Source organism: Notolepis coatsorum (genome assembly GCF_963971535.1).
Source record: "Notolepis coatsorum genome assembly, chromosome: 12".
Taxonomy (NCBI): Eukaryota; Metazoa; Chordata; class Actinopteri; order Aulopiformes; family Paralepididae; genus Notolepis; species Notolepis coatsorum.
Genome location: NC_140176.1, coordinates 65,338,669 through 65,362,049, shown reverse-complemented (window position 1 = coordinate 65,362,049; position 23,381 = coordinate 65,338,669). Strand labels below are relative to the sequence as shown.

General features: G+C 44.8%; 1 protein-coding gene across 1 annotated transcript in view; it reads right to left on the bottom strand.

Moving 5' to 3' along the window:
- malrd1 (MAM and LDL receptor class A domain containing 1) overlaps positions 1-23,381 on the bottom strand; it is a gene marked incomplete at both ends in the record, with an annotated part of 129,163 nt that overhangs the window by 46,059 nt on the left and 59,723 nt on the right. The window contains 5 exons of the mRNA XM_084325849.1: positions 273-434; positions 814-942; positions 4,464-4,644; positions 14,939-15,096; positions 17,874-18,122. Of these exons, the coding sequence (XP_084181975.1) occupies positions 273-434; positions 814-942; positions 4,464-4,644; positions 14,939-15,096; positions 17,874-18,122 (879 nt within the window). The remainder of the gene's footprint in view (positions 1-272; positions 435-813; positions 943-4,463; positions 4,645-14,938; positions 15,097-17,873; positions 18,123-23,381) is intronic.

Genomic DNA, 23,381 nt, shown 5'->3' with positions numbered 1-23,381 from the left:
CTGTACATTGGATTATCGACGAAACCTTACTTGGTCCAAGAAGAGGGTCTTGTGTATTACTGGGTTAGGACATTTACTGTACATTGGAGGGGGTTGGGTTAGGACATTTACAGGGGCCAGTTTCGAATTGCCGTCTCCCGTAGGTGCTCCTTGAGAGTGGTTTTAAAAGTGGGTAGTTGTGGGTTGTGTGTTTAAACATTGCAACCGTGGCTCTGGACAGGATGTTTATTGGAGTGACAATGTGGTTAATAAATCACCAGTAAAACACTAACCAGGACTGTGGTCAGAAGGGGGTCCGGTTCCTGGTGTCTCACTTCTCTGACCTATCCTCCAATCACAGTCATCGTCCGGGTCCTGCGAGAGCTGGCAGGTCTCTTCCCATTGGTCCTCTGGCATGTTGAAGTCACAGGCGCCTGGCAGGCCAGTGATATGGTCTGAGAGAGAGAGAGAGAGAGAGAGAGAGAGAGAGAGAGAGAGAGAGAGAGAGAGAGAGAGAGAGAGAGAGAGAGAGAGAGAGAGAGAATATGTTTTTGTTTTGTTAATATCACATGTGTCCAGTGTGTTTTACTGTGAACCAACTCATTCAGAAAAACTGTAGTCTAATCTGTTCAACATTGGGCCACAGACGTTATCTTCTTGTGTCTGAAATCAAACATGATTTGTTTACATGAAGAGAGAGAGCGTGAGAGAGAGAGAGAGAGAGAGAGAGAGAGAGAGAGAGAGAGAGAGAGAGAGAGAGAGAGAGAGAGAGAGAGAGGAGAGAGAGAGAGAGAGAGAGAGAGCTTGGAGCCGCAGCCCTGTCTCTTTACTCACTGCAGTCCATCTCGTCTGATGCATCAGTGCAGTCGGCCTTGTTGTCGCAGACCAGATGGGACTCAATGCAGTGACCACTGTGGCACACGAAGTCTGAGACTGACGGACAGCTGGCAGGCACCACAGCACCTGGAGAAAAAAATAATAATAATAAAAAACACACACACACACACACACACACACACACACACACACACACACACACACACACACACACACACACACACACACACACACACACACACACACACACAACCTGCAAGTCAAACCCTGCCTTGATAATGTTTGATGACCTTTGAACTCATCAACACATGTCAAGTGTGCGTGTGTTGTGTTCCATCTTCTCACCCCCATCAGTGGAGTTGACCCTCCTTGAAGGTCAGATTTTACATTATACATCTATAATCCCAGGGGCAGGGTATCATCTATGTAATGGACGACACATGCACACATACACACACACACACACACACACACACACACACACACACACACACACACACACACACACACACACACACACACACACACACACACACACACACACACACACACACACACAACACACACACAACACACACACACACACACACACACACACACACAGGGAAAAGGGACACACTAAGCACATGGGATGGGACAAGAAAGATGGATGTCTCCATGAAATAAAACAACAATTATGACAAGGCCACAAATTCCCATTGCCATAGCTACCATGACTAGTGGCGACCTTGGCTAAATAGCAGACAGTACAGTTCTGTCTACATTAGTTGTGTTACTATGCATAGTAGTTACAAGGAGGAGGGTCTCTTGAATTGAGCCCAGCCCACACCACTCAGTCAGTAGTGGGTGGCGCAGCGGACATTGCGCTTGTCACCAACGCAAGAGACACCGGTATCGAATTCGGCTGTCGGCGTTGCCTCCGGCTTGGGCCGGCTGTCATACTGACTCAATTGGGTGGTAGTCTGGTCGTTGTGAACAGCGACTCCTACAGGTCGGTTGGGGCGCCTGCACAGCAAAAGACAGGAAAATGGCGGAGGCAGTGTGAGCCTCCCACACGTTACACCTCGCCAATGAGAGTCCGCGCTGGCAGGTGAAAAGATGTGACTGGCTGCCTCCACATGTATCGGAGGGGACATGTGATGGGCTTCTATCCTCCCTACAACCGGCCGGTGGGGGGCAAATGCGAGCAACAATCAAGACAGGGGAGGGGAGAATTGGCACAGCGAAATTGGGATGGAGAAAAATAGAAAAAGGAGGAGAAAAAGTGGATAAAAAAAGAAAAGGCTAATCCGCAAGAGCTGCGACCACATTCACACGCACACACACACACAAAAGGGGGTCTGCCCCATGATCAAGCTTTCAACAAAGTTTGTTCATGTTACGTGAATCAGTTTAGAAGTTATGCACCTTTTTGTTACAGGCCACTCCCACTGACACGCCCCTTTGTTACCAATCAGCATGGACAGTCAATCAGCTGTCCTTTGACTCATGACCAACCTTTCCACAATAACTTGTACAAGTCTATGACTCCACTTGGAAGTCATGTGCCTTTTTGTGATGGTCAATGGTCTCTAACTACACACCCTCAAGACCCCTACGCTCTGCATCTTCTGGCCGCCTCAGACCCACTCCTATCCAAACTCCCGGAGGGTCATCAAAGAGAAGCCGCCTATTCTCAGTCCTTGCCCCACAATTGTGGAATGAACTACCCACCCCAGTTAGGACAGCCGAATCCCGTCCAATCTTTCGCCGTCGACTAAAGACTCACTTCTTCAACCATTATCTGAAATGATAATAATTAAAAAAAATCTAACCCTGACTAACCTTACTGTCATGCACTTGTCCTAATAAACTAACCTACACTGTAACACACAACACTTTGATAAACATTGTTACTCAGCTGATAGAGTTGTACCCTTCTTGCTGTCTTGTCGTACATAACTTGTAAGTCGCTTTGGATAAAAGCGTCAGCTAAATGACTAAATGTAAATGTTGTGATAGGCCACTCCCATTGCCACACCCCCTTTTAACAAATTGGCATGAACACACGTGCACACAACTTCACACTCACTTCACTCACTCACTCACTCACTCACTCACTCACTCACTCACTCACTCACTCACTCACACACACAGAAAAACTGAACATCTGTGTTCAACATCAGCGCATAGAGGTTATCTCATATTTGTCAGCTAAAGTTGACCATGATTTGTTTACACAAAGAGAAGAGAGAGAGAGAGAGAGAGAGAGAGAGAGAGAGAGAGACATAGAGACATACAGAGAGAGAGAGAGAGTGACAGAGAGAGAGAGAGAGAGAGAGAGAGAGAGAGAGAGAGAGAGAGAGAGAGAGAGAGAGAGAGAGAGAGACATAGAGACATACAGAGAGAGAGAGAGAGAGTGACAGAGAGAGAGAGAGAGGCACACGCTGTGATGAAGTGTGAACATTAAAACACAGCTTTTCTCCTCTTTGTACCAAAGGACAGGAGCAGATAGGAGACTATAAACAGCAGACCAAAGCATGCTGGGTAATCAAACCCCTCTCCTTCAGTGAGTGCGTGTATGTCTCTGTGTGGTGTGTGTGTGCGTGCGGCTGTGCGTGTGTGCGCGGCTGTGCGTGTGTGAACTTGCGTGCATGCCAGTGTACTTCAAAGACACTGTAAGTAGCTATGATGACTAACCCACATGATGACAGAACTAGAGGAGAGAAGAGTCTGGATTCCAGCAAGTCAACAAGGTTAATTTCATTACAGCACTCTGTACTGTATTTAGCTCATACATTATGCATGTGTTTTGTAAGGGAACATGTTGTCTGCTTGTTGTGTCTGTGTGTGTGTATATATATACACACACACAGTATATGTGTGTGTGTGTGTGTGTGTGTGTGTGTGTGTGTGTGTGTGTGTGTGTGTGTGTGTGTAACCTGGATAGTTGCCACATGCTTCCCATGCGTCAGCCAGCCGTGCTTAAAGTAGAACACCTGTCCACAACACAAACATCTAACAGCATCCGTCAACTGCTGTCGCCGCTTTGTCACTCTCCGTCTTTTTTTTTTCCATTAGTTTCTCTTCTCTTTTTTCCATTTCTCTCTCTCTCTCTCTCACTTTACAACTTGTACCTCACATTGACCCGTTCACTCACCAACGGCTGAAAGGACAATATTTTGACGCGCTGCCATCGAACCTGGAACCTTCAGACTACTACTCTACCTCCTGTGCCTCTGTCTTGCATAAAGACCTTTGATAGGCTCTCTCTCTCTCTCTCTCTCTCTCTCTCTCTCTCTCTCTCTCTCTCTCTCTCTCTCTCTCTCTCTCTCTCTCTCTCTCTCTCTCTCTCTCTCTCTCTTCCTCTCTCTCTCTCTCTCTCTCTCTCTCTCTCCCTCTCTCTCTCTCTCTCTCTCTCTGATTTGATAAAATAGCAAAAGCAATTTCACAGCCAAAAGAATTTTTTGCTGTTACAAAGTTAGGCTATAGGGAAGTGTGCTTACGGGAAATAAAAACTCAAAGGGAGATGCACATTTAAATGCGGATGGAATAGTTTAATATAATCTCTTCCACATTATGCAACCATCGCCTGAGCTGCTCTGCCATTGATTGCTTCTGACTACTATCGCATACTGTATGTACTTGTACCGAGTCCCGACACTTACCGGGGGCACAGTCGATGAACTCCAAGTCGTCCAGCGCAGCCCCTCCGCTCACGTCCCTGGAGCGGACCCCCTCGAAGATCACTTCGAAATTCCTCAGCTTCCTCAGCGGGACCTCGGCCCGGTTCCATCGAAACCCTTGGTGGCCCGTCCTGTTCCACACCTCCCTCAACGCGTTGTCTGTCTGGGGAGAAGCGGAGGACGACGAGGGAGAAGTTTCACACGCATCCTTGACATGTGCGATATTAATAATGCACCATTGTTTCAACTACACCGCTTGTGTTTATATAGTATACCCTGAAGGATGTGATACGGTACATCTGAAAAGTCGGGGCTACCCTCCCACTCAGGGCATTATGGGGTAGAACACATAGTAGCATACTACAAGAACCTAGGGGTCCGCAAAGACGACTTCAAACTGGAAACGGTAACAACAGATGAGGTACTCAAAAAAACTGAGCGCCCTCCAACCTAACAAGGCCACTGGCCATGACAACATCCCCTCCAAATTCCTCAGACACTCAGCAGCCGCCATCACCCCAGTCATCACACACATAATAAACATCTCCATAAAACAGGGACACGTCCCCAAGGACTTCAAAATTGCGAGTGACCCCTCTGCACAAAAAAGGCAGTAAATTAGACCCAGGCAACTACCGCCCTGTTTCTATCCTTACCTCCATCTCGAACGTCATGGAAAAATTTTTATACGAACAGGTCGAAAAATACCTTGCGGAAAAAAATCTAATCTACGAATTCCAATCTGGCTTCAGAACATCCCACTCCACTGACACATGCCTTCTCTATTTAAACGACCACATCAAACAAGAGGTGGACGCGGGCAAATACTGCGGCATGGTCATGCTGGACCTACAAAAGGCCTTCGACACTGTCAATCACACCATTCTGATTGACAAGCTAAAAGCAATTGGTTTTGATAGTCTATCAGTGAGCTGGATGCAATCCTACCTGGAGGGAGAGAGCAGATGGTGGAGGTAAACAGTACCCTATCCCCCCCCCTCACAGTAAGCTGTGGTGTTCCACAAGGAAGCATACTAGGTCCGCTACTGTTCCTAATTTATGCAAATGACATGTCGTCAGCTTGTGACTGCAACTTGTTCCTGTTTGCGGACGACTCAGCCCTGCTGGTCTCTGACAAGAACAAGTTACAGGTTGAAAAAACCCTCAGCTCAGAACTAGGCAAAATCTGCATATGGCTCGCTGATAACAAACTATCATTACACATGGGCAAAACAGAGTCCATTCTCTTTGGTTCAAATAACAAACTCAGCAAGACCGATGGCTTCTCAGTTACAGTGGGTGACAATATTGTCACAAGGAAAGAAGATATTACCTACTGTACCTGGGTTCCATCCTAGAGGCAAATCTTTCCTGTCACAAAATGGCATCCAATGTAATAAAAAAAGTCAACCAACGAACTCGATTCTTGTACCGGATCTCCTCACTGGTAAACAAGAATACCCTGAAGACTCTGGCAGGAGCACTCATTCAAGGGTACTACGACTATGCTTGCACCTCATGGTACCAAAGCACCTCAAAGGCGCTAAAAACAAAATTACAAACATCTCAAAACAAACTGGTCAGACTACTGCTTGACCTTACTCCTAGAACCCACCTCACCCCTGCCCACTTTGACAACCTAGGATGGCTTAGAGTAGACGACTGGTCTGATCTACAAGATACACTACACGACCAAGGTACCCATGTACATGTCAAAATACTTCCCAAAGGTCAGTGAATACCACGATCACAACACCAGAGGGAGCTCCACAAATCATGTTAAACCCAGATTTGACTCAAACAAGGGACTAAACACGTTTCGCAATTATGCCACATCAATGTGGAACGCCCTACCCAAAGCTGTAAAGGAATGTGAATCACTACCCACTTTCAAAAACACTCTCAAAAAACACCTACGGGAGACTGCAATTCGAAACTGGCCCCTGTAAATGTCCTAACACAACCCCCTCCAATGTACAATAAATTACCAAGTATGGTCTTGTCAATATTCCAATGTACAGTTTTGTTTGTATAGTTGTACAGTGACCCCACCCACCCCTCCTACCAACCCACCCCCCCCCCCCCCAACCACCCCCCACTACCCAATCCAATGTACAGTTCTACGCCAAATGTATATACTCTTTTTTTCTGGACTCTTTTTGTATCACAAACAGTACTGTATTTGCAAATCTGGTATGTCATAAATGTATAGTGTAGCAGTACTGTCTATCTGTATGTCATGTATGTCATATATGTTACGATGAATTGAAAATGGGGGACCTGATGTAAACAAGACGAAAGTCTTTCTCTGGTCTGCATCCCCTTAACAATTGTATGTATTGAGCTGTACTGTACTGTACCCATTCTGCAATCTGTTAATAAAGTTTTCAATCAATCAATCAATCAATCAATCAATCAATGTCACAGCAAGTCAAGTATTTAGAAAAATTTCTCGAACCAGAACCGAGGCTGTACGGCAGTGATTATTCTCAGGAAACATCAAAAGACATAACTTACATATCTGTAGATACAGTACTATATCTATATCTGTACATATCCCTTACCTACTCTCACTAGTTACACTGCTGGCCAGCATGCCTTACTACCATAGTGTCTTTATACCTGTATCACTGTACATATTAATAGTATACTACAACTCTGTACATACATCTGATTAGCACTATACTCAGTAGTACAAATGTATTCTTTACCCAGTTTAATCACCTGTACACTGTAGAGTACTATTGCACTTTTACTGTTACATTTGCACTCTGGTTGGATGCCCAACTTGTTTTCATTGTACTGTACTTGTGCTGTATAATGACAATAAATATGAATCTAATCTAATCTAATCTAATAGAAAGACTCGAAAGTATCACCAAGTCACACGTCAAAGAGTGAAGAGCGTGTGGGTGAGCAGGGCTGAGTCTAACTGCCTGGACATTCTCCTACTGTTGAGCAGCAGAGAGAGGGCCTTTTAAAAGAGTTATTGAAGTGTCATTAGCATAACATCATACTTTAGTACCGAGTGCCCTCACCCTCAAACCTGCTATTCCGTCTGAAACCTGGCCCTGTGCTCTCCCAGCGCTACGCTAATGTATCACTCTCTCGTGCTACATATGGAACGCATTAAATGTCAAAGACCAAAGTGTATTGCTTGGTAAGTCCTCTCTGTCTTTTTCCCATGATACCACCCAGGCATCGAATCATGACTAATAAGGCTATGAAATGATGAGTGGGACTTAGAACCCTGGTTACTGTACAGAACGTCACCAGGCCAGAGTTTTCACCGCAGGTTCTCTGATGTAGAGACGCCCAGGAGGAGCGTCTGTGGGAGATTTACCAAGTCACATCGTGACACGTTGATTGATATTATGTTTCTTCTGAAAATAATAGATTTTTGTAAAAATGTATTCATGCAAAACCAAGCCAGACCATGGGGCCCGTTGAAAACGCAGGCAACAGAATGTGTTCATTATGAAAGAAAACATCACCTCCTTTCTACAGTACCTTTTTTTCCCCACTACACAAACGTTTTAAAGCTTAACCCTGTACGGCCCAAATTAAATTGACATTATCAACTTCAGAGGCCAGAATGTGGGACCTACTGTATAAACACATTTACTATCCAATAGCATTGTGAGGCTGAACAACAGGACCCATTGACTATCTAAATGTGCAACAACAAAAAAAACATTTAAAGACTTTTTTTTAAATAGCTAAAAGCTAAAAGTGATGTTGTAATTTTGCAACCAAGGGTCTTAAGGTAGAATCCGTAATGCCATCACGTGGCAACCTCCGGGCAAAACTTCACCCTCTTGGTATTGCACTTTGTTTAACAAAAAGCTCACTGTGGTAGGAGTTGGGGGAAAGTTTCGCAACGGTAGTCTGCAGTGTGAATAGGCCTGGCCCTAATCTACTCAAAACAGAGGACAAGCAATGTCATGCTTTACTCTGCAGTTTGAAAGTGTATTAAAAATGCACCCCTGGGTGAGCCGTATGCAATCAGTCTCCTCCACCTTATGCCCACAGAGGCCCGGCTAGCGATAATCTTGTTACGGGGAGAGTACGCATACCTCGATAGTCATACAGGACATATCCAGATTTATGTCAAAGATAAAAGTAGGCAAAAGGCTCCATCCATAAAAATACGTTTCGTAGTGGCTGACGTGCGTATGATACCAGCATAGCTCATCCTTGATGTCTCTGTGTGATATCAACTGAGGCGCTTATCAGTTCAATTTGAGGGTTCGTTTTCTACATTGAATGTCCCGCTTTAAACTGAACCCCAATTTATATTCATGGCTTCTTCATGTCATGGAGCCGCAGGCAGCTGTTCTGTTGTCGACTCACCTTCAATTCACAGAACATGAACCATTTAATATTTTTGGGGAGTCATTCTTTAAGTGCTCCTCAGATAAGGAACATGCTCATTTTTAGTGTAACCTTCCGAAATTCTGAGATAATTTTTGCAGTTGCGAGTGTAAATGTGATAGATCACAAGACACTACTCAACCTCTACTGTGTTTAACTATGAGCGAACACAGCACTCTAACTGACCATCTTTAGATAACAAAGTACTCAACCTCGACTGTCTTTATGAGTGAACACGGCCCTCTAACTTAGTTACATGTAACATCTTTAGATAATAAAGTACTCAACCTCTACTGTGCTAAACTATGAGTGAACCCAACACAATCATGTATATACCGTATAGTATATGCTTTCTTTCTTTAGCCCAAATTGTCAGCCTGTATCCGATGGGCTTGTTCGGGCCCCAACCGAGAACTCTCTCCAGCTACAGCCTCATTCCCTGTGTTTACAGGGACGCTGGTGGACAATGAACTACACCGATGCCGGCCAAGGAGTCAGAAAACACCATTCTGCAGATTCTCTGCCCCCCCCCCCCCCCCCCCCGCCCCCAGTTGGAAATAAAAAACTGATTGTGATGAATCATGGCCATCCAGCGTGCTAATCATGTCGCGCTAATCATGTCACACGCTAATAGGCCCTGCTGCTCCGATCGCCTCATTGCTGGTCATTTGGTGCAGAGACGATCCAAGCAGACGTTGGTCTCCATGCCAGTGCTTTGTGCCCGGGGACATCTGCGGAGGAGGGGACGGGGCCGGACTGGGGGGGGGGGGGGGGGGGGTCCGGGTCAGGCAGCCCCACCCCACCATCTGGGCAGACCGACAGTGTGCAGCGGCTTCCCTGCCAGCTCTCAAGACCCCAGCTTGTTAGGCTCTCGGCCATCTAGTTTGTCTGCGCTCATCATGGCTGAGTGGCCGGGATTAAGATTTGTGTTCTGCAGCTTGCAGCAGCTGAAATGTTCCCCCGCTCCCCTTCGCTTCACAGCGGGCTCTGCTTATTCTCAACTGTGCTGAACCCTGGAAGGGACACCTCGAGCGGTTTTGCACGAGTTGATTCAATCAATCAGTGTGTGTGTGTACGTGCGCAAGCATGTATAGCACCTGTCTTGCATTGAGTGTCCTTGCGTGTAGAAGCCTGTGTGCGCACACAGGAAACCATTTTGTGCAATTTGCACAAACAGGGTCAGCATGTCTTTATTTAATGTCATGTCATTATCCTTTATATGCAGTTGAGCGACGCTATATATCCCACCTGGCAAAATTATCATTTCATTATGCTGATGAGGGCCGATACTGACCAAGCAGCCAGTCCTATCCTCAGCACGCTCGTACAACACAGCTTATAGTGTATGTTCATCTCCTGGTGTGTGTGTCTGTGGGAGAACCATAACTACAGCGTAGAGATAAGCTCCATCAGCAGCCTGTGGTGCCAAGAGGACGGCTGAATTGGTAATATCCTTGTCTGTAATGTCTACTAGAAAATACATACATAATCATACTGACTCCCATTGATCACAGTCATGAATTTGATTATTATTGCTGCCATGTTATTGATTTCATATGACATTTCATATGAAATTAAATCCACCATGTCCATCCTCTTGCCAAGCACAATCACTATTTGATCGATTTTGTGGCATTCTGAGTGGCAGGGCGAAAAGTGTGTCTGTATGTACACGTGCATGCGTCTTTGTGTGTGTGTGTGTGTGTGTGTGTGTGTGTGTGTGTGTGTGTGTGTGTGTGTGTGTGTGTGTGTGTGTGTGTGTATGTGTGCATGTGTCGTCCATTACATAGATGATACCCTGCCCCTGGGATTATAGATGTATAATGTAAAATCTGACCTTCAAGGAGGGTCAACTCCACTGATGGGGGTGAGAAGATGGAACACAACACACGCACACTTGACATGTGTTGATGAGTTCAAAGGTCATCAAACATTATCAAGGCAGGGTTTGACTTGCAGGTTGTCAGTTTGAATCTCTGAAGCGGTAAGGAAATGTACCTCTTAATATCATTTTTTTTTTTTTTATCCTCTCTTTCTCTGATTTTTCTCTGTTTTCTCCCCGTCCCAATTTAGTCGTTGTGCCAATCCCCCCCCCCCCCTACCTGGTTGTTGTGCGCATGTTCTCCTACTGGTCGGTACAAGGGAACCCTGAAGTCATCCGCACGCTTCCTCCGACACGCACGGCGACAGCCAGTGACTCTTTTTTCACCCGGCAGCGAGGACTCTCATTGGTGAAGTGTAACGCGTGGGAGGTCATGCTGCCTTCATCAAGTCCTGCCTCCGCTGAGCAAGCGCCCAGACCTGACCTGTAGGCGTCACTGTCCACAACGCCAGATTCCCACCCATGACTTGCCCTCCCCCTAACCCAGCCAAACGGGTTAGTATAGCGATCAGCCCAAGCCCCAAGCAATGCTGACTCCGGGAGTCGAGACCGCAGCCTCTTGCATTGGTGACAAGCGCAATCTCCGCTACGCCACCTGACCGCTCACCTCCTCCTCTTAATATCCTTGAGCAAGGCACTTAACCCCCACACTTAACCCTTAACAGTAGAAGACTTGTACTCAGCAGCTCAAGGGTGTAAATGCGTGTGTGTGTGTGTGTGTGTGTGTGTGTGTGTGTGTGTGTGTGTGTGTGTGTGTGTGTGTGTGTGTGTGTGTGTGTGTGTGTGTGTGTGTGTGTGTGTGTGTGTGTGTGTGTGTGTGTGTGTGTGCGTGTGCGTGTGAGAGAGACCCAAGACCTTAGACCTAGACCTCAGGAAAAGGGCCTTTTAACCCTGAGAGACTGTGTTTTAACTCTGAAGTTTACTACAAGCTAGGCCTCCCTGTGAACCTCTTTGCCAGACACCATTCATCACGATGATAATGGTCCTCTCTGGTAATAAAGCAGTGCAGCGCTGCTTAGCACGGGCGGCCGAGCTGTGTGGGGAGGGAGCAGAGAGGGGGGACTGCTGACTATGGGGCTGGCAATTATATGCTTGAATTTGAACCTGTGAATCAGGCGTATGGCGATGCCTTCACGGTTTCAAACTGTACAGTAAATGCCAACATTGAGATACACTGCTCTCAGCTGTATTGGTTTGCACAGCAGGGAGACAATGGGCCTCATTCACGAAGCGATATAAGAACAGATTTCCTCTTATTTTTAACTAGCATTTTTACTTATTTTGTTCTTACCTGGGATTCAGCAATGTTTTCTTATTTTTGCTTTTCTCTTAGGCAAGACCAAATTTTAAGATAAGAAACTATTACCCAGATAAGAAACTCTTACCCAGATGAGATTTTTTTTTTTAAAGCCTACCGTTGGTCAATTGCCCCCAAATACGACTTAAAAAACCCAGAACTTATTGCGTGCGTTGACGTTCTGCTTCTGAAATGGATTATATGATGCTGTTAGAACAGTTAGCTCTGGCAGGCCGTACGCATAGAACACATATTTAGAGATCGTCTAGATCTATTTGCAGAGCCAGATGAGTGGCTGCTTAGCCGTTTCAGATTGCCAAGAGCGGTCCTTTTAGATGTATGCAATACTCTGGAGCCTCAACTCACACACAACACATGCCGGTCAAATCCTGTGCCTCCACACCTACAAGTTCTGAGCACACTCTGGGTTTTAGCCACAGGGACCTTTCAGAGAGATAGGTGACCGGTCCGGTATTTCCTAACCTACTGTGCGATTGGCTCTTGACAAGTGTGCAGTCGTTCAGTATTGACAAAGCCTACTTTTCTGGAACGATTCATTTCGTACATATACAGTACGTGTGTGTGTGTGTGTGTGTGTGTGTGTGTGTGTGTGTGTGTGTGTGTGTGTGTGTGTGTGTGTGTGTGTGTGTGTGTGTGCTTGTGCGCTGAAAGGCTGCCTCACTAAGCCGTTTTTATTTATTTATTTATTTATATGTATTTATTTATTTATGGAGCATTTATTTATCCACTCTGGTTGGATGGTGTATTGTACTTGTGCTGTATAATAACAATACATCTAATCTAATACAATTTTTAGATCAGTCGCAAAAAATTGCTTCCTTAAGTTAAGATGGATGTATTACCAAGAATCAATTTCTTCAGCTCAATGCTTCCGTTACCTCCTCCAGAGGGCTACTGGAAAAGATTACAAACCTCCACATACAAATTTATTTGGAATAACAAACCACCTCGCATAAAAAGATCCACCGCACAGAGAAATAAAGCAGGCGGTGGCATGGCAGTTCCAGATTTTTTACAATATTTTAAGGCCTTCACATTAAGACCACTGAAGATATGGTTTGACCCCCAGGCTTTGGTATCTTGGAGAGAATTAGAAGAAAACATAGTAGCCCCACAGAGACTAAAAGACATAGCACACACTAAACTTTCAATCAAGCATTGTGAGCGAGAATTTGGCCCAATAATTACCCATGCAATCAGAACATGGCGGGAAACACAAAAGAAATATCCTAACCCTCAAGAATGGCATAATCACACTCCCATATTCAATAACAATGCACTCTTAATGCGAAAACGCCCTATAAGATTCCCTATATGGGAAGAGCAAGGCATACACTCATTAGGGGATATTTTTAATAACAAGGGCCTCTGTAGTTATGTCGAAATATGCACAAAGTTTAACCTCACCGAGTCCACATGGCTTTTTTACATACAGTTACGACTTTGTCTGAGGTCTCACGGTGTTCCATTACTCATACCAATTGAACACCACAGATACCACAAATTTTTCTATGAAAGAGAAACATTGGGAGGTTTTGTATCAGGTTTTTATTATCAATTACTAACGTCCTCGTATGAAACCCTTCAACTAGACACTGTCTGGAGGAGGGATATACCAGACCTGGAAAATGACTTTGATTGGCAAGGAGCCTGGGCAAATGTCCGACTTACATCAAGGAACCCGGATCATCAACAAATCAATCTGAACTATATTCACAGGACATACTTGACTCCTATAAGGCTGTGCAAAATGGGGCTTAAACAAGACTCCAAATGCTCCCAATGTACAAATGGGGACGAAGGAACATTTATGCACATGTATTGGGACTGCCCACCAGTTAAGGCATTCTGGAAAGATGTGTCCCAACAATTATCAATACTCGTATCTTGGAATATACCTGTACACCCCTCGGTATTACTATTGAATGATGTTTTTGAGTTTGCAGTGAATCCACAACTAAAGAGATTGGTTTTATCGGGTATCACAGTAGCTAAAAAACTGATCGCATCACGTTGGTTTCAACCGGAAAAAATGTGCCGAAAAGTGTGGTTTCTTACATATCTCGATGTGATATATCAAGAAATATCTACAGCAAGAATTCTGGGTCTCAATGAATCCAAAATGTCAATGTGGTTAGAAGTGGTGGAGAGAATAAAAGCTAGCTTATAATGGTAGTGTCTGGTTAGGAGTGAGGGATAATGGAGGTACTATCCAAGAGGGGGTCCGGGAGGGGGGGGTTCGAGCTGGAGCATATGTGTGTAGGGTTTTAGAAAATAGGTATTAGGGGTATATTATATACTAACATTTATATAATTGTAATTTCGCTGGATATACACTGTATATGGTTAAAATGTTATTATAGACTAATTTTGTTTTATCTTGTTTCTGTACTTGCATATATTTTAACCACCTTTACTGAAAGTTTCATTATGCATTGTGTGTTGAGTACTGACTTTTAATAATTTTTGTTTTGCAATAATAAAAAAAATATAAAAAAAAAAAAAAAAATTGCTTCCTGTTGAATGGGTCAGATATGGTGAACCTCTCAAGTTGTTTTGCATACCGCCTCATTCGCCTTATAAGGAGCTGTCTGTATGCAAATGTATGAACGGGAACGTGCATTTCAGTTTACGAATTTATTTTATACAAATAGTTATTATTATTATTATTATTATTATTATTAACAATTGATTGACTCTAAAATCCCAGGGCTTCAGTATTGTATGTGATTATCTCGGGCAAGGCAGGCCAGGCTTCAACTCACTTGTCTCAGGTTTAAATTTTCAGGCCCGTTGAGAACTGTTGTTGTAGCCGACGCAAAACAATGCTTTGAATGAATGACCTTGCAAACAGATGATTGCCGGGGACTATGAGTCAATTACCTTGATCAGTAAACGGATGGTTCCCGAGGCCTTGTGGGAAATGTAATACCAGAAGGTGAGTGTGCAGACGGCACTGGACTCCTTCCATACAGAGCTCTTTATATGAGCTTTATCACCTTTCAGTCCCACCGGCGTAGCCTCCAGATAGACAAAATGACCTGAAGAGGAGACAGGTTGAGAGGTAGGGAGAGAGAGAGAGGGAGGGAGAGAGAGAGAGAGATAGCATGACAGGAAAGAAGAAATTTACAGTGGAGGAAGAGAGAGAGGAAGAGAGAGAGGAAGAGAGAGAGAGAGAGATAGAGAGAGAGAGAGAGAGAGAGAGAGAGAGAGAGAGAGAGAGAGAGAGAGAGAGAGAGAGAGAGAGAGAGAGAGAGAGAGAGAGAGAGAGAGAGAGAGAGAGAGAACATGACAGGAAAGAAGAAATTGACAGTGGAGGAAGAGAGAGAGGAAGAGAGAGAGAGAAAACATGACAGGAAAGAGGAAAATTGACAGTGGAGGAAGAGAGAGAAGAGGGGGAGAGCCAGAGACAGAGAGAGAGAGAGATAGAGAGATTGATAGTTATCTTTCCTCAGTTCTTGCTGTAGGCGACAAATTACAGTGAGGTCACAGGGGAATGTGGGGGGGGTCGTCTCCAGGTCACCATGTAATCACTGACACTTCTCCCAGTGTCACACAGCCATATGTGACATGCAGGTCTTAAAAGTTCTTCTCTCAGGTCAAAGTAAGGACAGGCCTCGGCAAACTTCACTGATGAGGCCAAATGAAAGGGCTGTATTGGGACTGTGCATCTTGGTCTGTCCACAAAACAGATCTTGCACGGATTACAATGTATGACATATGACAGTTAGGGTACCTTGTGTATACCGTTTACTTTGCTCTTACTCATAGTATAAAGTCAGATAAAAATGATTTATTGCCTATATTTATTGTAATGTATAATATAACCGATAGGGCATACAGTCCCCCATCTGCATCTTTGTTTACACTGTTTATTTTCCTCATATTTTTATATTCAGAGTGAATTATATTGTTCACACTGTTTCTTTTCTCCTCATATTTTTATATTCATATCTAATTCTATTGAATTAATGAATTTATTCACACACACACACACACACACACACACACACACACACACACACACACACACACACACACACACACACCACACACCACACACACACACACACACACACACACACACACACACACACACACACACACACACACGATACAATACAATAAATATCATCATCAAGGTATCATCATCATCGGAATGTGTAGTGTGCCAGGTCTCCCAAGAAGCTATTTAAAGCTTTTGGAGGGAGCCTGATCACAAACAGAGGCAAACAGAACATATAACATGGATAGGCTTACACACCTACCTACTTACATACATACAACATAGATACATAAATACAGACAAATAATATTCCCAAGTTTGGTTACTAATTAGAGATATGATTTGAGTAAATCCTCTTTCAGTGATTTTTTGAAGATGGAGATGGATTTTGACAGTTTCAGACTCTCGTTGAGCTCGTTCCAGATCTGCGGGCCCCTGCATGCTATACTTGGCACATTTGAGCTTTCTCCTCTTACCAAAGATAAGATGCCTATTCCTAGTGTTATGAATGTGCTGTGTGCCTTATCTTATCTTACTTATCTTTATGTGTGACGCATAAAGTGGGAATTACTCGTATAATCACTCGTGTCTGTTATTTTGTCCAACACTGTGATAAGTTATACATTCCTGATCAGATTTGCAATCACACTTTGCGGGATAGGTTGACAGTCAGCCAAGAACTTGCATTTGGACGTGAATTTCTATTAACAATCAGTCAAAGGTTGATGTAGCACAACAAGGTTCAATTGTTAGCCATTGATGTGCAGAGTAAGGGCCAAGATATCGACTGACAACAAGATTTCCGATGAGAGCTTCTCGGTGGACACGATTTTAAAATGCTCCGTCTGCTTGTAATTCCTCGACTGTAAATATTCACGACAGGAGGGCATCATGGGTAATAGTGTGAGTAATGCATCTCTGAGTAATATTTTAGTTCAATATGCATTCAAATTATACAACACAATATCTGCTTGAGTATGGGAAATCACATGACCAATCAATGTGTATCATATTGGCCCTGCATGGTAACGAGAAGTCTGGACATTTTCACCTGACATTCTCAAAACATTTCAGAAATAATTTTGCGAGAAATCGGATGTACTTGCTCTTTAGCGTTGATTTACACCTCCAAACGTGTATCACAATCCTAGATATCACTGGATTCACGGGATTTCAGTAAAACAGTAAATTTACCAACACACTTCTCTTCCTCTCTCTTTGACACACACATGCACACATGCATCACACCCAGACATATCTATCTGCACCCCCCCATCTCTCTCTCACACATAGCCTTCAACTAGTATACGTCATTATACAGATATCTCTGTACATCATATCTATAATTCATATTATGTATGTACGTCAAAGCTCCACTTGTTTTTGTCTACTCTCCTGTAAAAATACATTGTTAGCTCGCCATTCTACAGAGATTTAGGCTATAGGGCCATTGTTGTAAGCTATAGATCTCGCCATGTTGCAACATGTCATTCTGTCAGTAAACTCTATCCTTAATCAAAGACCGTTGTCCGCCTCCGTGAATAATATCTGGTCAACTATTGCATTAGTAAACATTGCAACAGGAAATAAACCTTTTAGAATCTTATTGTTGTCACTTTGAAACTGTATATATATATATATCGATATATTGCCCACCTAAGAGGTTTAACATTGTTTTTAAGGTTTTCCTCACCATCTTCAATCATTGCAAACACATATTTTTCAATCAGAAGTTGTCAATTCAACAAAGAACAACACAGCGTGTCAAAAGACTTCCTTTTCCACAAATAATGGAATGGAACAACAACACACCGGTTTCATCCCTCAGCGTGTGATCAAACGGTGGCCGTATGCTCTGGATGGACCCGGCGCCCAGCATCCAGTCAAAGTTGTCCGCCAGGGAGCTCTTCCAGCCACAGCGCCCGTCCTCAAAGGAGCAGGACGTCCCGCAACCTTTTTCATCCGTGCCGTCGCCACAGTCCTCACTGAAGTCACAGCTCTGCTCTGCACTGAAACACTGCTGTCCGTCCTCACACTGCAGGAAGCCCAGGGGACAGGAGCCTGGAGAGAGAACACACACACACACACACACACACACACACACACACACACACACACACACACACACACACACACACACACACACACACACACACACACACACACACACACACACACACACACACACACACACACACACACACACACACACACACACACACACACACACACACACACACACACACACACACACACACACACACACACACACACACACACACACACACACACACACACACACACACACACACACACACACACACACACACACACACACACAAATACTTTATTTCAATCCATAAATCACACATCAAACATACATAGGGTTACATTATTTTATTACAAAGATTATTTTTGCTCTCAGGGACGTCTTGGTACAGAAAACATCGTCTCTGCCACACTGCCTGGCTGGCTGGCCATTACAGCAGAGAGATCAAAGTGAATATCACCAGCCACTTGGCCCTCCTCCTCCGCAAACTGTCCTCACGCCACTGACTACAAGTCTATGGAAGCGCATACACGTGCATATGCACGCGCAGACACACACACACACACACACACACACACACACACACACACACACACACACACACACACACACACACACACACACACACACACACACACACACACACACACACACACACACACACACACACACACACACACACACACACAGTACCAGCACGCAGTGATGCCACAGATTACTTGTAAAAATAATCTGATTACTGATTACTCCTTTAAAAAGTAATCTAGTTACTTTACTGATTACTTGATTTAACGAAAGTAACTAGGTTACGAAGTCGTCGTCGTCCCCCCTGCTGCTGCCACAACATAAGAATGACAACAGTTTTTTCTCTCTCTCTCTCTCTCTCTCTCTCTCTCTCTCTCTCTCTCTCTCTCTCTCTCTCTCTCTCTACTAAATCCATTCTGAGACAACGGACTCAGTGCGTACTCCGCACGTTGCGCGTAACATGAATCTCTCTCTCACTCTCTCTCTCACTCTCTCTCAAGTAGCCAAATTACACTATAAAACGAACTGGATAGTTGATTTAACTTCATGCTGAAGCCATTCTAAAATCAGCTATAAACGTAAACATGTGTGTGTGGCTGTGTGCGTGCGTGTGCAAGCGCACGTCCCATCTCCAGTCTAGCTGACTGTACCCCTGGCTCTCTTATCATCAGCATTATGAGATAGTAACTAAATAGTAACACACAGCCACTTGGAAAAGTAACTGTAATCAGATTACTGGCTTGGAAAAAGTAAGTAAATTAGATTACTATTTACTGAAAAAGGAATCAGATTAGAGTAACTAGTTACTGGCATCACTGCCAGCACGTGACACAAAGGTCCCCTCACGTCCATATACACTATCACTCATACATGCACGCACGCACGCACACGCACGCACACGCACACACACACACACACACACACACACACACACACACACACACACACAGTACCAGCACGTGTCACAAAGGTCCCCTCACGTACATGTACACTACACAGACACACCCACTCACATTCAATCTACATTTAAAGCATCCACTCTACATTTCCCAAGGTCACAACTTTGTTATTATTCGCTGCATACGGCTTTTCCTGCGAAGGACTGGGGAAGGTTGAAGCGTTCTCAGGGTCTGGTGGCGGCGGCGGCGGTGCTGGCCATGCATTAACGGCATCATACATCATGCGGCGAGAGGCCCGGGAGCCACAGGTCAGGAATATGAAGAGAGAGAAGAAGCACTCGCCGTGTAAAAGGTCAGGCTCGTCGAGAGCTGCTGCCGGAGCACTTTATTGGCCGCAATGAATCATCTGAAAACGTGACGTACGGAAAAGAGCGCTTCTAAACTGGGGGCCAGTGGCCGAGATTAATTAACAAAACTACAGGAAGGGGACGTCGTTAGGATAGAATAGAATAGAAATGCTTTATTCATCCCGAGGGAAATTTGGCACTACAAATCGCTCACAGCAAACAGTAAACATTTATGTAGACAAAAAACAAAAGTCACGAATAACAATAAAAATAAGCCTAAGAATAAAATACAGGATGCCTGGATTCTCCGGTGCTTCCAGCAGATTCATCAGAAGACACATGATGAGGAAGGATCACGATCAACCTGGGGACATGAGAGAGAAGGGTCTGTCTGATAGTCTCTCTCCCTCTCTCTCTCTCTCTCTCTCTCTCTCTCTCTCTCTCTCTCTCTCTGGGGCTTAAGAACACAAAGGAGCGTGGGGCAGTAAGCCCGACTCATTGTATCATGAGGAGGGTGGCGGTGGCGGCGGGGGGTACTGGAATCTGTTTCTTTGGGAGCCAGGCATTCCTCTGGGGTCAGCGCTCGGCTTTGGGGGTGCATTAGAGAAGGAGATGAGGCGTGATGAAGGGGGGTGGTCCCTGTAATTAAAGAAGAGAAAGGAGGGGGGGGGGGGGGGTAAGTCTATCCCAAATCCTTTGTTCCTCTTCGTGTGCACGGGACCAGAAGCAATGTGCCCCCAGCGATGTCACATGGGAAGGCAGGAAGCCATAGTACCTCGCTTTAGGTATCCATACTGGCCTGGCGCCCCGACACTGAATAGTGTACATGCATACTAAAAAGTGACATGGCATCATAAGTACTGTCGGAGGCTCATGGGCCGCACATGCGATGCTTGTGGGCGACAGTGGCTCAGGATGTAGAGTGATCGTCAAGGTAATCGGAAGGTTCACAGTTTCGATTCCCGCTCCTCCCCGGCGGCGTGTCCTTGAGCAAGGCGCTTAACCGCTCCCGGTTTTTACCAGTGCAGCTGACTCTATCCCCTCATGTACCTCTCTGTGCTCAGTACTCATTAATGTCACTATGCGAGTCACTCCTCCAGGGTCCTCCTTGTTAACAACAGATGCGCTCGTACAAGTTGACCTCACTGACCCCAGCTGCTGACATCCACTTGTTACCTAGTCAGGCACCCTGGGTAGCAACACTGCCCCCTGGTGCAAGGCTGGCATATGAGAACAGTGGTTTATACCAAATGTCATGCACAGTTTTACCCCCCCTCCCCAGACAGAACCCAGATCAGTGTGCTTATAGTTTTCTATTATTGTTATGTATGAAACGAGTCGACCAATAAGCACTCTGATCCCAGGTGCCTCTTGACTCCATCACTAAGAAGTAGTCCGTCCTCCGTTATTAGCGGCGTGTTATTACTCCATTAGCAAGGAGACAAACCCAAGGACAGCAGCCTCACAACAATCCCAGAGATCAATGGGCGAATAAATCTTTCATTTTGTTCACCAAGGTCGTTCTGGCTTCCTCGCTTCTTCTTTTAATCACATGAATGAAACATCACTCAACGGATTCCTTTCTTCAAAGGAGAGTGGGCTATACATTCGTCTTCCATTCATTATCTTTATCGAGACCGCAGGCCGAGAGGGAGACAGGATAGGGGAGACACACGGGAGAGAAAGTGATCTGAGCCCAGGCCAGCAGGGGTGGTTGTGGTTCCAGAGGCGGGGGTCTTAAAGGACCATACAGTACCAGTAGAATTTTACTTCTCATCATTACTGGAGATCAGCCTGTTCGTACTGTAGGTGTGTGTATACAATGTGTGTTGCAGCTGATATCAGCTCAACTTACTTTTTCACATGGGTAAATGAGGCATGTCTAGCCACTTTCAAGTTTCAGGAAGCATAATATTCAACCCTTTTCAACATCAATGGCAGTGTAAAAGGTAGGCTGAGATCTGCCAAAACATACACTTTATACACCCATGAACACTCGATTTGTTAAAGACGATCTATACTTTGACGATAAGTCCAAATTAAACTGGTCTGTTTAACCACTACACCATCTCTGGGCACCGCTCTGAGACGTCCACCACGTACAGGTAATCTGCTCTACCAGATATACTGTGACATTGAAGGACGAGCAATCGAAGGTGATGAAGTGCAGTCAACGATGATGATACCAGGGCCCACTGATGAAGAGAAGAGTCCCAGCGATGGAAAGCAATCATGGCATCATCATCATCATCATTGCTTTGAGTGAAACACAGAAAGTATGACTATGTCAATGACAGGCCAGTGACGACTGACTAGAACATTAGGATATGATTGTTTCCAAACGTTGGTCTGTGATGGTCAATTAAAGCCAAGATGCAAGATGAAATACTCAGCCTCAGGCAAAAAACACATGAATATGTGTGTGTGTGTGTGTGTGTGTGTGTGTGTGTGTGTGTGTGTGGTGTGTGTGTGTGTGTGTGTGTGTGTGTGTGTGTACTATATAGGCATTTTAGGGGGTTTCAGGGCACATGTCCCCCTCAATATTTAGAAGAGGTACATTTGTCCCCCTCAAAATGTTTGCCAATATGAAAGACTACGCCCTCCCCAAAGAGGGGACACTTTTAAATATGCTTCTTACCTGTAACTATAGAATCAATATTTGAAAGCAATACAGAATGCCTGAGAGCCTTACTGCATTATATTCCATTATATTTGTGTCAGCGGGTACCTGAATGTTGTCTTTTCCTTTACATAAATAAAGACATTTCCACCATAAATTGATGCTGAAAAGGTGCATAAATGGACGCTTAGATTTCAGTGCCCCCCCCCCCCCCAATCCTGCAAACACTGGCACAAACACTGCCACAAACACTGGCTCAAACACTGGCTCAAACACTGCCACAAACACTGCCACAAACACTGGCTCAAACACTGCCACAAACACTGCCACAAACACTGGCTCAAACACTGCTACAAACACTGCCACAAACACTGGCTCAAACACTGCCACAAACACTGCCACAAAAACTGGCTCAAACACTGCCACAAACACTGGCTCAAACACTGCCACAAACACTGCCACAAACACTGGCTCAAACACTGCCACAAACACTGGCTAACACTGCCACAAACACTGGCTCAAACACTGGCTCAAACACTGCCACAAACACTGCCACAAACACTGCCACAACCACTGGAACAAACACTGCCACAAACACTGCCACAAACACTGGACAAACAAACACTGCCACAAACACTGGAACCATAGCACACTGGAACAAACACTGCCACACACACTGGCTCAAACACTGCCACAAACACTGCCACAACCACTGAACAAACACTGCCACAAACACTGCCACAAACACTGGAACAAACACTGCCACAAACACTGGAACAAACACTGCCACAAACACTGGCTAAACACTGGCTCAAACACTGCCACAAACACTGCCACAACCACTGGAACAAACACTGCCACAAACACTGCCACAAACAC